Raw genomic sequence first — 14377 nt, forward strand, 5'->3', positions numbered from 1 at the left:
AATTAGTCCATGATTTGACCATGTGATGCTATAGTAAATATGGGGTAATCATAGATTAATTAGCTTAATAGATTCATTTCGTAAATTAGCCACGATTTATACAATTAATTTTATAATTAGTTCAGGTTTAGTTCTTCTAATTAGTATCAAAACATCTTATACGACCTGAATTAAAAATTAGTCCACGGATGTTTGGTACTTGAACCTTTTGCATCCCCGTGGACAATTAATTAGTATCAATCACCTTGAAAAATGACAGCAGCCAATAAAACTGGCGCATGGCACCTAGAAGGGCGCAAATTACCTTGTAAACGAGCAGTACATATGCACATAATTAGACGGTCTAAAATTTAAATGGACACGTGGGACAAATTTCGAATCCTAAAAGAACTCTTATTGTACTTTAGAGGTGTTTAACAAATTACTTGCCAAATTTTCTAATAAAATATTTTTATTTTCTGTTCACGTAAAAGGCATAGAATCATAATAGATCTATGGAAAAAGGAACTACTCAAAACCCAAACAAAAAACTAATAAATAAAGAAAATAGGAAGAAATATGGAAATCCTGGGTCCACCTCTTCCTGGGCCGTTTGAACTTCGTGAGCCAACTGTGGTTCAATGCCAACGGCATAATGGGCCGTTTGAGTTGATGCTACAAAACTGGGCCATTGCCCGATTCGATGTCCAGACATCGTATCGGTGAGTGACTCGGTCGCAGCTCCCCCCATTCCCATTCCCATTCTCCATTCACCCACCTGCGGCGGCGCAAGGCGAAGCGGAGGCGACGAGATGTCAGCGACGACGGCGGCGGTGCCCTTCTGGCGCGCGGCGGGGATGACCTACATCGGCTACTCCAACATCTGCGCTGCGCTGGTGCGGAGCTGCCTCAAGGAGCCCTTCAAGTCCGAGGCCGCGTCCCGCGAGAAGGTCCACTTCTCCGTCGCCAAGTGGGCGGACGGCAAGCAGGAGAAGCCCAGTGAGTGCCCTACCCCTCCTCCACCCGATCCGTTCATATCCCGTGTTTCCGATGCGATCTGCCTGGGTATTATGTGGTACGGCGGGTCCTAGGGTTTGCGGGTTTGGTTCCTAAGGCTGGGGGTGGATCCAGGTCTAGGTTGATCTTGTGGCTCACTGACGGGTTTCTAACGATGAGCGGTGTCATTTTGATCTGCGTGCTGGGGTTGTCTGCGCTTTATGGCCAGTCATGACTCATGCGTAATTACTGGTGCGCGGTGGCATAAATCTGATCTGGTGTGCTGATTGATGTGGTAGGCCAAATGTGATGTGTAGTGGCAAAAGAATTAACTGGGCGCATAGGATGCAACCTAGGTCAACTGTCAAGAATTGCATTTTTCTGGTTTTGGGGAAGGGATAAACTGGGTAAATTGTTTGTAAAATGTTCCAATTCTTTGCATATTTGTGCTCCATTTGAATTGCATGATGCAAGGTGAAAATGTTATAAGAAATGGCAGCATTCTTTAAAACACAATCACCTAGAGCAAAGTAATGTCAAACTGTTGGTTATTTGTCAAACACGAATACATCTCATGATACATCATGTGTGCATCTCAGAATCTCAACTTTAGGGGATCGTAATTATGATGGCGCTTTCCCACTTTCAGCTTAGAAAGTTGTGTGAAGATGAGACGAGAGAGCTGTACCTTATCATAAGCATTAAGGGTTCTGTTATAACTTTGAAACCACCATCTTTATTGAAGCCACCATGAGGCAACTGCTTGAAAGTGGGATGCACATCCTTGAAATAATTGTGATTTTGCAACATACCGATGATAACTTCGACCAAATCACGGCAATGGCAATATGTATCTTGTAATTGTGCCATAAACCTAGCTGCAGGATAGCAATTGATAATGTTTGTTGGTTCATGTCAATGACCATGTTGTAACTAATTCTAGTTTAACTTTGTGATGCAACTATCATTTCAGCTAAACCTACTATTGCACATATGCACACTGAGCCTGCATGCCTACCACACACAAAAATATAAAAGAAAACCATGCGCAGTATAGGAAAAAAAGACATCATCGCATATCTATGAAATTTGATTCTTTGTGTGTCAGTAACTCATAAGGTTATTCCATGAAATTTCTTATAATTCTAGTGGAGATAGCAAGTTCCGTAATGGTATGAAAAGTGCTTTACCGCCTTTTACTATTTTGGTAACTTAATAATTGTGCAAGTTTCTTCAAATATGCCATATATTATTTTTTTATGTGGAGCTTTAAGCATTTTTACAGGTTGCAATACTGTTTTAGTGATGTGTAGCACAGGATATCTCAAGTTCACAAAATAACACTTTGAGTTAAACATTGTGCAGATTGCAATACTGTTTTAATGTTCTGTACCACAGGATATTGAAGTAGAGTGAGTTGAAGTAACAAAACTGTAGTCTGTAGAAGTAGAGGGAGTTGAATATATCTGACGGTTAGCTGTTATCATTGCTCTCTTGATTGGTTGCTTGAAATGCTGATCAATTTTATTTCGAGTGATTAGCAATCTCTTGAATATTTGAGAATACCTGTAGTAGGCTTCTTGTATTTTTTTGTTATGTTGGTTGTCTCTATTTGTGCCAAAGTCATGTTTATGTTGCGCGCATATTTTGATACTAATTTTGTTGTTTTTGTTGCAGCTGTCCGCACAGATTCGGATGAATAAAGATCTGGTGCCATGGTGACTTAGTCCTTTCTACAGGTGTTTTGAAGTGTTGTGCAAGCTCTGGAACTTGCTGTTTAGCTGGCTTGATTTTATGGTCAACGCTGAAGAATAAATACTTTTGCGACAATTGATCTTTTCGAACAATGCCATGTTATTATTGTTGCTAATTGGGCTTTGCTCTGCTTATCAATCATGTCAACTTCATGGAAGTTTGTGCAATTGGTATCAACTATAGTCTTGGCTTCTCAAAGTTGCCCCTTAAATTTGGAGAAGTAATCTGCAGGAATGGAATAACCGATGTTGTTCGTTCTTTTGCTCTGCTGGAACGTTTGCATTTCTGTTGCTTCATCTTAAATTAGATGAACCTATAAACCTTTCACAAACTCAGTTGCAAAATTAACTTTTTGCTGGTGGCGGATGTGATGAACTGATACTCTAATGTCAGGATGTGGGACCCTGACGGATCTGTGGGTTCGAAAGGCTCAAAGTTTTTTTTTATAACTCAATATATGAGTGTAGCTTTAAGAAGCATGAGTGTAGCTTCCTGGCTACTGAGCTATAGTAGCTCGATGGTGATGATGTTAGAACTGCCTGTTGCAATGCTAAATTGTGAAAAGGATAAGACAACATGGCTTGTAGCCTTGTACAGCAAAATCCACCAGCGGATGTCTTCGTCGGGGACCCGCGGTGTCCATGGCAAAGAAGGTCATCGAACGACCGCGACGATGACATCCATCTTGGGTCTCATATGTGCTACCGGCAAGATGCGGAAACAGAAAGTTTTCATATTGGTGTCATCCCAAGCTGTAGTATTGCCAGAATCTGGAAACTTACAGGGAGAGCGGTAGCAAAAATGAGATCTTTCGTAAGTTAAAAGATGCAGAATCCGCATGTACACTCCTTCAACAGTTTGCAGACTTTTCTGTAAGCTGCAGCTAACGGTTTCCGCCCTCCGGTGAACCAAGATGGCTTCAAGTCAACGCAGAGTTGCCATCGGCTACTGGAAGGTCAAAACTATGATTACTCTGGCACGTTTCAGTGCGATTTTATTCGTTCTGATCCACAGCTCTTGACAGGATTTCTAATGCTCTCTTTGTTCTGTGGGCGCATATCTACCAAAGACGTGCGAAATATATAACATATACAAGCGAGGCGAGGTTTAAGATTCTTACACAATGTTATTGCAGTATTCTAGTACTCCTACAAGGTAAGCTTAACAGAGTAGTAAATGCTCAATCCAACAACAAAAGCATGAGGTATTTTTCCTTCCCTCTCCAACTGATTACTGATAGTGCTTTTCTACGGGCTACCCTCTTACAAGTTACTCCCTCCATCCCAAATTATAAGTCGCTTTGACTTTTTTGATACATTCACTTTGCTATGTATATAGATATAACAATATGTCTAGATGCATAGCAAAGTGGTACATAGCAAAGTGGATGTACCAAAAAAGTCAAAGCAACTTATAATTTGGGATGGACATAGTACAAAAATTACTAGACGTGTGAAATACTCTTTACAAATAAATATTACTACGCCATCATCCGCCCAAAAAGGAGGATAAAAGCTTCTATAGCTTAACTAATTAACGAATCCAGACAAATCAGATATGATGTACTCTGCTAATATGCACAGCCACTTTACTTTCCACCGAACCAATGCAAAATCTCTTGTATATGCAGGACACGCAAGCATCCCAGCTCCTATGGTCACAAATCATCTCTTCTGGAAGTTGAGCTTCATGATGGCGAAGCCGAACAGGGCGCCGAAGAGCACGGCGAACCCCACGACCACCGCGCCCACCCACCCTACCCAGCTGTGCTTGAAGCCGTAAGTGTCCTCGATGTAAGCCTTCACGGTCCTGCCGTCGCTGTCTTGCATCACCGTCATCACGTCGCCGAACTGCGACACCACCAGCCCGTACAGCGACCACGCCACGGGGCACACCCAGCAGTACCACCTCCACCAGATGGGCATTCTCTGAACGTAGTGTCAGGCCAGAACGCAAATGAGCCATGGGGACAGTGTGAAAGTAAGAGTCTTACAGCGGCATGATAATGAGGCCTTACCGGTCGCGGGATGATGAACCCGGAGAAGAGGTTCCAGATGGCGTAGAATGCCGAGGAAACGATCGCACCGATGTGGGCATTTGGTGTTATGCCAACGGCCATCATGCCGTAGAATGTGAAGTAGAGCAGCGTGAAGTAAGCAAAGAAGAGGTACCAAAAGAACTTGGCAACCGTCCACTCGAACCCGATCATAGAGTACACTATCAGCCCGTATACGATATCCTGAGCCAGTGTGTATGGGAGCTCAATGACAATCTGCGAGTGAGGAGACATGCTCATAAGCGTCCTGCAATCAAGAACTCGGGCAACGAGCAGCCGAAAAGGGCATGTGGATAAAATCTATTTCCAGGAAAACCATTCACCTGTCCAAATGCATATGGGAAAGCCGAGTACATGCCGGCAGCTCTTTCACGGTAAAAGACACTACGCTCCACGGCCACCATTGGCTGAACTGAGGTACAGTTCATGATGCCGATGAACAGCACTGCAGCGTACATTGATCCCATGGCATTTGTCAAATCTTGTGTTGTCAACCTGGATTCACGTAACAAAATGTGAATGACATTTTGAAGGTGGTCTCTTGTTTGCCATGAGAAATGGTACAGTTTGGCATGACTTACACTTTGCTGCCAAGGTCCCAGAAGATGGTGCCGAGGAGGAGAGCAATGACGGTAGTGAAAAAGAACCTAATGGTATTGTAAGGAGGGTTTCTCCAGTATGACAGGTTCTGCTTCCACAGGCAAGCCATGCATTGTGTGATGGACGAGCGTGGATACTTGCTAGGGAAATACAGGTCACTCGAACCTGGCGCAGGTTGGCTTAATTCCTTTATCAAGGCCTTGTTCCTCCTGCGAAACGTAACAACCAACACATCACCCAGTGTAGAAATGTTCTGGATAAGAAAGGCTGATAGTATTAAAATATGAAAAATGCAATGGTATGTGGCAACCGGCAGTACTCCATTTTGTTTAATAAGTTCCGTATGATAAGTTATCTATAGCATAAGTAAAGTATTTTTAGCCTATCATAATTAATTTTAGTTATTTAATGCTCTTCCTAGTTGTTACTTCACCACCTACAGCTACTCTCAAACAAGAAGTGACTAGTAGGATCGAAATTTACTTACTGGTAGAGTTCAGAGTTCTTGTATATGTCACTGAAATCAACACCTAGCACGTGTTCTTGAGAGGCTGTTGTCACTTCCAGCATCCATGTTGCTGGATTGTAGCCCTCTTTAATTTTGCTGACTCCTTGAATTCCCTGGACAATACGATTTTATCAGTAATTATGAACAAATATTCATAGATGGATATTTAAATTCCTGTAGTATCACTTTACCTCGAAATACTTGATCAGCTCTGAAGAATGATGGCCTAATGGACCAGCATAGATCTCTTCTCCACCACGCTTCATCAGGAAAAGCTGCAAGCATTAATCAAACATTTTAGACCTTGCAAGTTGCACCATAGTTTGGAAAAAAATCAGCCAAAACAGATCATGTATGACCAATCTGGCATAGCTGTCCAGAGAGTAGAGTATCTGGATGAAATATCATATGTAACATCTCACTCACATCATCGAATGCTTCAAATATGTCAATGCTAGGCTGATGTATCGTGCAGACCACTGTCCTACCAGTATTGACAGTGTTCCTCACCGCACGCATAACAATCGCAGCTGCTCGGGCATCAAGCCCCGAGGTTGGCTCATCCATGAAGATGATCGATGGATTTGCCACAAGTTCCACTGCAATGGTGAGCCTTTTCCTCTGCTCCGTTGACAGGCCATTCACTCCAGGAAGCCCAACCAAAGCATCTCTCAATTGTTTGAGCTCCACAAGCTCCATCACCTCCTCAATGAAGATCTGCACACATTAATGTAAGCAGTTATGTACCAAGTATCCACTGAACGTGGAAATGACAATTTTTTTGTGGAACTGACCTTTCTTTTGTCCAAATCCACATCCCCTGGAAGCCGGAGCCATGCTGAGAAAAGCAGTGACTCATAGACTGTCACCTGTGGTGAGTGGATATCATTCTGTTCACAGTATCCTGATATGCGTGCAAAGGTCTCTTGTTTCTTCGGGTATCCTGAAATACTGATATCTCCTTCAATGTACCCACCAGTCTTTCTCCCTGCCAACACATCCATCAAAGTAGTTTTCCCTGCGCCACTGACGCCCATCAGTGCAGTCAGCACCCCAGGCCTAAAAGACCCACTTACACCTTTGAGGAGCACCAAACGATCTTCAATGACACCTTGTGCTTTCATTTCCTGAATTTAATTTAACATTCAAGGTTACAAACTAGTGATGAATTACCATTGTTGATAGTGTAAGAGAATCAACTTTCTATCTTTCACCTGTGGCATGTCAACAGAGTATCTGATGTTGTCAAAGGTGAGTGAAAGCGGGACAAATGGGAGGATCATCCCCTTTTCAGTCAGGGCAGAATCAGTCTCAGTGTTGATTCCTGTTGACAGATGAGAGCTTTCTGATGCCAAGTGATTGTCGTCTGGAACCCCACCAGTCATGCTGGCATGCTTCTCCTTCAGCTCCTCTTCAGATACTGATGGCCGAGACTTCCCAAATGCTATGAAATAATGAGATGAAACCATGTCCAGGTTTAGATTTTGTGAAATCCAAGAACAATGAGCAACATACGAGCAAACCAGTTTGGGAGTTACTCACGCTTCAGGTATGTAAGGGCAAGAGTGAAGAGACCGTTGAAGAGTAAGATATACCCAATCATTGCACCAAAGCCAATCCAGTACCACTTGGGTTCTGGGAATACTCTTCGGAATTTAAGTGTTTGCACACCTAGGGTCTCATTGGAGGCAGCGCTATCCAATATTTTGTCCCAGCTGTGCCCCAACATCTCATTAACTGATATAGCATTCTGTGCATACATCATTGGGGAGATCCAGTAGCCCCAGATCCACCATTTCTTTATTTTATCTGCAAGATCAAACACAGAGAAGCATTGGTTTATGAAGAAGCTCCATTGCAAAGAACTACAAAAAGAAGCATATGAGCTTTTACCTCTTACTAGAATAAATCCTCCTAGAACCATGAAAACCAGTAACATGAATGATGCAAAGACATTAGCAATAGTCATGCTCCTCGCTACCCCACCGACAAATCGGAAGATCGATGCTGACATCTGATTGATTGCCAACAAAAGTAGATAGTGCTTGAAGAACCTGAGGGCAAACACTACTGTCAAAACATTTGCAGCACATTGCCACACTTATAAAATGGCAAAGGATACCATTTTTCAATTGAATGGCCCATGGTCTATCAGCAAATCTCACCTGCCAACATTGGGGTCAAACCCAATGACATAGTATGTCAAGAATACATAACCACCGACCTCGATGAATGTGATGGGTATCTTGAGGATCCATGAGGGTATCGTGTAGGCCCATGCCGGAAAGAAAAGGAGGTCCCTCTGCTTGAAGAATACAGGCAGCTTGAAGACAATGAGTGCCATCTCACTGAAGCCATTGAACATGATCATAAGCACACCAAAGAACAGTGCAGACATATAGAGGGCCCCATCAGCTACTGAGTCATGCTTCATCTTTGTCCGGAAGAAGACAGTCATTGCAATGATTGATACCACCATCAGCTGTAATGCCACAGCACAAAAGGAATCAGTCATGTTGCTGTCATTTTTCCCTTACATGCCAATCAATCATCTTGTTTGGACTAATGACTTACCTGAAAGGTTCTGAATATGTAAACGAAAGAGTTCCTCTTCATGAGAAGGATCTCCCGGTCTATGTTTGCTTTCAGTAGTTCCTTGCCACTCACGCCATACCTCATGGTGGTTAGTGCGGCTGGGTGGCTCTTGCTCTTGTCAAATGGAACAGCAAGCTCATTTGCTATAGCTCTTCCGGTGCGGAATGACTTGAACGCAGTCGCGAATTTCGTCACCGGCACAAACCTATAGGGCTCATCACGCCGTGCCCAGTACTGTTTCTGATCTTTTTTCGAAGTCACCTGCTCAGCATTTAAAAGGAGATATGGTCAAAAGAACTTTATGCACATGTACACTGAAATATGGTGGCACAGGGCATACTTCTTGCAAGAAGTCGGCGACACCCTTCCTTTCAGGGCATCTGAAACCCATGGACTCGAAAAACTCAAGCACATCTTCTCGGGGGCCCTGGTAGACAACTTGGCCGTCTGATAGGAGTATGATGTCATCGAACAAGTTGTAAGTCTCAGGCGCCGGCTGCAGCAGGGAGATGACAGCAGTGCCACCAAGGATGTGGATGGACTGCCTGAGCGAGGTCACAATCTGGAATGTAGTGGAGCTGTCAAGCCCAGTCGAGATCTCATCCATGAAAAGCGCCCTGGCCGGCCCAACCAGCATCTCACCTACAGGAAACATCCAAATGATATAATTCAAAAGCACCTCATCAAAGCCAATGTTTTTAAGCTAAAATGGTTATAGAAGACTGTCTTTACCAGTTGTAACACGCTTTCTTTGTCCACCGGATATGCCCCTTAGCATCTCATCCCCTACCATCGTATCTGCGCATATGTCTAGTCCTAATATCTGCAGCAAGTGATGTGTACATAGTTAAGAAAAATACGAGTAATCCAATCTAATTTTAGTCATGGTTTAAGCTAAGAGTTGCACATACCTTCATAATATAATCAGTGACCACATTGGCATCTTGCCCGCCCATTGCAGATGCCTAATTAAATTAAGCAGGAAAATCATACTTAGTCTTGCTTCTATTAAATAATAATTGATGAAATGCTTCTATTGGATAATGATTGATGAAAAACAAAGATAAAAAATCTACAAGTTTTACTCAGTGTTTGTCAATACTTGCCTTCATGAATGCATCGATATCAGCATCAGGCTTGATATTCGCCGCCTTCTCTCGCCTTGACAGCTCAGTCAGCATATCTAACAACATAAAAGGAAAGAGGCAAAAGTTGATAAGCATCTAAATGAAACCACACGAATCCTGCATATATAGTAGGCAAATGGCACAAATGAGGGCGTGCTCTCAAATGAATGACTAATAGTGCAGAATCATACCCAAGCGTGAGCCAACACCCTGGCAGCGCGCAGAGAAAGCAAGTGTCTCCCTCACAGTCATCTCTCCTATGTGGAGGTCATGCTGGCTGATATACGCAGCCGTCCTCTCTGGCACAAACTCTGTCATCTCGTGACCGTTGTAGGTCACTTTGCCTTTAGTCTGCATAGCGTTTCATGTCAGTGAACTGTAACAGCATTTCAGCAACTGCTGTGAAAGGTGCCCAGTTTGCTGGCACCTGGATGCACATTTTTGTGCATAAAATGAGACCAAAAGAGATTTTGATGAAGTGCAGATAACCAGGGAGAACACAGATTGTTCTTTGGGATGTGTAATTATTGCAAATTAGTATAGAACTCGATTTTTACTACCTTGAGGTCTTTGTCAAGCCTTCCCGCCAACGCGAGCAGAAAAGTAGTCTTGCCTGACCCGGGTGGGCCTAACAGAAGAGTCAACCTGCACCATAGTAAGGAACGTGAGGTTGACTGATGAAGAAGCGAAGAGATCGAATCAGAGTTCCGGATTACTGACTAATCCAGCACCCGACACAAGACAAAAACAATAGTTGCAGGCGTCCAAAGGAACATCTCATCTTCGCTGTAGATTTTTATTTTAGATGTCACAAGGGTACGAAAAGTCCCCACATGCGTACGCCCGACTAGCCGGTAATGGTTTTGATGCAAGGCAACATGAAAAATTGAAAACCAACTTGACTTTCTTCAGTGAACATAAATCATTTTATTAGTACTACCTGCGAGGCTTGATGATGCCGCTGACGTCATGGAGGATGGGCATGGTCTGCTTCCTGCTGGGCAGCAAGTGCAGCGCGTTCGCCACTTCCTGAATCGAAACAAGACGCACAGCAGCCAAAACCAATCATTATTCGATAGCGCATACATACACACACGCAGGTGGAATCTCACGACGCAGGAACGAACGGGCACGATAGAGAGTACCTCGACCGTGTTCACGACGGAGTTGAGGAGGGTGGGGAGGCCGCTGCTGCCGACGCGCACCTCCGCCTCCGCCTCCAGGTTGTGGAACCGCACCTCGATGGTGGGCATGTCGATCCCGACCCTGCACCGACGGGACGCGCGCAAATCGTCAAACACCCGACGGGCGAGGGAGGGCGAGCCGGCGAGGGCTTAGCACAGCACGGTACCTGTCGACGCGGTCCTTGAGCTTGAGCAGGAAGCGCTCGTTGTCCTCGTCGGCGACGCGGACGAGGCGCTCCAGCAGCGCCCGGCGCTGCTGCGGGCCGAGGCTGAGCACGTCGACGTCGACGAACCCCTTACCGCCGCCCGCGGCCTCGGCGCCGTCGCCGCCGAGGCCGAGCGGGACGATGGCGCGGCGGACGCGGTCGTAGGTGGGGAGCTTCTCGAGCGCGGCCCAGCGCAGCGCCTCCTCGTCGTCCTCGTCCCTGGACGAGCGCGAGAACACGTCGTCCCCGCGCCGCCACATGGAGCCGCTGTCCCCGCGCCGCATGCTCACCACCTTCTGGATGTCCGCCATCGCGTCCATCTCTCCCTACCCCCTCCTCGGCCCTCGATCGCCAACCCGAGGCCTCCTACTCTCCTGCTTCCGCCTGCGCCAATCCGCGCCCCCGGCGAGCTGGCGAGATTTCTCGCTGCGATTCCAATGTGACTTTTCGGGGCGCGTGCGTGCGCTTGCCCAGTTTCCTGGGCGAGACTGGCGAGGCGGAGAGAGCACAGCTGCAGAGAAGCTTTATAGGGGGGGTTTTGTAGGGGTGGGGAGCGGGGCGTGGGGGAGAAACGGTCAGAGGAGGTGCGGGCCCGTGATCCTCTGGATGCCAAATTGCCAAGACACCTCGCCGCCGATGCTGCAAGTAACGCTCGGCCTCGCCGCTGATGCTGCAAGTAACGCTCGGCCTCGCCGCTTGTCGCTTCTAGAAGGCGACCTTGTGTTCTTCTCGCGTGGGGGATGGGGGGAGGAGTGGAGGACTTGTCCAAGGGCGGGAGTTTCGTTGCTGTTAAACAAAGTGCCATGCAAATATCTTTCTATTTACGATGGGAATAGAGATGAAATCAGATATGTATTTTCAATGCAGCTTGTCTTTGTTATGTATCCCCTACTACGAAATATCGCAAATAAAACAATGAATTGTACAGGACATTTATTTCATCCATCAACTAAATATCTCACTGCATAAGTTGCATTCTTAGAAATGGCCTAAGAACATTTAGATAACAACCGTATACAAGTTTGACCATATAACATAAATAATACAGCAATATGTATAAACAGCTAAAGTATTGGACTTCGCAATAACTTTATATTCCCTCCATTTTAAAATACATGTCATTTTAGCTTTTCTAGATGCATAGCAAAATCTATATATTTTCTAAAGGTAAACGACCTACATTATGGAACGGCGCAAGTACTGATTAATGATTAATGGTTGTACATGGTAAAGAGCTCGAGACGAGTTGAACGAGCTGCATTCTAGAATGGGAGAAGGATCCACGCACACACTACACCTGCGCGGCAGCATCGACAGCGTCAACGGTAAGCAATTTTGCATCCATGATCTTCTTTGAGGACAGGCCTGACTATTTGGACTGAGATGTACCGTCCAGAGGTAATAAAAGAACGTTAAAACGCGGAAGACTATCACGCGCACAGCATCTCCAAAACCTTGGGAGAATAACGTTGCCTCTGCTCAAGTCTGCTATACAGTTGTCGCTGCAGAAAGTTTGGGGATTCTAGGCTTGTTCCAGGGTTGACGGGTCAAGGCGGCGCTTTGTCTAGAAGCGGGCCGACCCGGTTCACGTTCCGCATGTCTTGGTGGTTTCGTAGCCTCGTAGGCACGGAACGGGCTTGGTACAGTCCAAGTTCGTGCTGTACTACTCATACTGTCATGCAGAGCTGCAGCAATGCAGTTGACCAGGTCTCTTCAGCTATATAGTCAACTTTTTATACTGAAACGAAACAAAACGCAACTTCCTATTACCCTAGTTACTAGCTATAGCATACCCTGTGTTCTAAAATGTAGGATGTTCAGTTTAGTTTATAAGAGATATTGCCGATCGATGTTGGTGTATTTTTAAGTTTTATGAAATTAAGTTAAAATTAGGGATCTTTGACTTATATAAGGTAAAAACGAAAACATCTTGCATTCTGAGAGGCACGGGGGAGTACTCTGTTTCTCTTTGAATTTCTCGTTATTGAATTGAATTGGACCGATCGATCGTGCAGGTTGTTTGATTTTTCTTTGCACTACTACTAACTAAACGTGCTCATTTAACGCAGGCTTCGTTTTGTTGCCGTCGTTGCTTCAGCAGAGTCCGGCTTACCCCAAATGCTGCGACGACGACCATGCATGATGCATGCAATTAAACCCCGCCGCCCGGGTTGTGTTATTCTCTTTTCAACCCATGCATGATCCATGCGGAATTGAGTTTTCTCCTTTGATCGGAGAGCCAAAAATGGAGTTCCGATGATACGGCCGGGATCGGGGAATCCCGAGGAATATGATCTTCCTGGCCTGACTTAATTATATTAGCAAACCCGAAGGAGAAAAATTAAAGAAGCTTCCATCTACCATGAAACTACACAATCATAAAAACCCACCATTGATTATTATTCCACGGATTCCGTCATTGTGGTACATGTCAGGCAACCACCATTGTTTAAAGTCCAAGCACACGCGTAGACCGTTATTGATTTGTTGACCCCATAATATGTCGATAACTCGAGAGGGAGAGATCCCAAGCCACTTGCTACAAATTAATTAATTAATTAATTCGCCTGTTCATTGAGTGCTCGCAGCAGAGTATACTAATTATTAGTACGTTCAAATTCAAGAGGAAGGAGTATATTATATATATACTCTGCAAATTATTGGCAATGCAATGCAACCTGCAGCTGCCGTCTCTGTTTGTTCGTTTGTTGTATTCTTGAGAATTAATATAATCCACTTTGAATGTTGAACAACTAGAAGGAAAGGGACCGGACGGACGGACGTGTGGAAGCTGCAGCAGGATGGAAAACGAGACGGGGGAGAAGAGAAAATGCATGGAATTTTGAGGACGGATAGATGATGGAAACTGTTGAATCTTCCTCGTGGTTGCTACGCCGATTCGCCGTGCAGTGTTCGTGGAATAGTGTGGCAGCGACCCTCACGTGAGTCCAACTCGCTTAAGATTTTACCGCACTTTATATTCTCGCTCGATCCGGGGAAAACAAGGGGAGGTGCGTTTTCTTTATCAGAAAAGGGAGATGTTCTAGTACGTGAGGAGGACGTACATCTATGCACGTAATGGCAATTTTGATGTTCTTCCAAAGCAAGAGTCATATACTCCTATCTGGAAGGCTAGAACCAGCTATGGCTCGAGTGCTCGACCCTTTTGCAAAGCTGAACTTTTAATCAGCTCTTCAACCACCATACCTTGAGTAGTGATTTGACAATGGGGCCTTGAAGCTCCGGGCTTTGACCTTGATCTGGAACCAAAATTCATGACTCGCTGTTAGATATATATGCGCTGGCTTGTATAAATAGTAATTCTTAATAAATCTTAAAAGTCCATTAACGTTGGAAGAATACACTAATTT

General features: G+C 44.9%; 1 protein-coding gene across 2 annotated transcripts; it reads right to left on the minus strand.

Annotated features, from left to right (window-relative positions):
- Nucleotides 1-3907: 3907 nt before the first annotated feature.
- Nucleotides 3908-11511, minus strand: LOC117859294 (ABC transporter G family member 36). Of its 2 annotated transcripts, XM_034742509.2 has the most exons (22): nucleotides 10968-11511; nucleotides 10762-10882; nucleotides 10557-10645; nucleotides 10177-10261; nucleotides 9808-9967; nucleotides 9596-9672; nucleotides 9401-9454; nucleotides 9222-9312; nucleotides 8830-9131; nucleotides 8469-8750; nucleotides 8060-8376; nucleotides 7788-7948; nucleotides 7437-7703; nucleotides 7109-7338; nucleotides 6689-7021; nucleotides 6321-6611; nucleotides 6086-6169; nucleotides 5874-6007; nucleotides 5368-5595; nucleotides 5110-5281; nucleotides 4748-5002; nucleotides 3908-4658 (listed from the first exon to the last, which is right to left on the minus strand). In XM_034742509.2, the coding sequence occupies exons 1-22, from the start codon at nucleotides 11324-11326 to the stop codon at nucleotides 4395-4397; spliced, it is 4356 nt and encodes a 1451-aa protein (XP_034598400.1). In that variant the 5' UTR covers nucleotides 11327-11511; the 3' UTR covers nucleotides 3908-4394. The 2 variants fall into 2 exon arrangements, with proteins under 2 accessions (XP_034598400.1, XP_072149703.1); XM_072293602.1 differs by having other exon boundaries at nucleotides 7437-7948.
- Between the last annotated feature and the right edge of the window lie 2866 nt (nucleotides 11512-14377).

The sequence above is a fragment of the Setaria viridis genome, chromosome 5 (assembly GCF_005286985.2).
Source record: "Setaria viridis chromosome 5, Setaria_viridis_v4.0, whole genome shotgun sequence".
NCBI classification, from domain to species: Eukaryota; Viridiplantae; Streptophyta; class Magnoliopsida; order Poales; family Poaceae; genus Setaria; species Setaria viridis.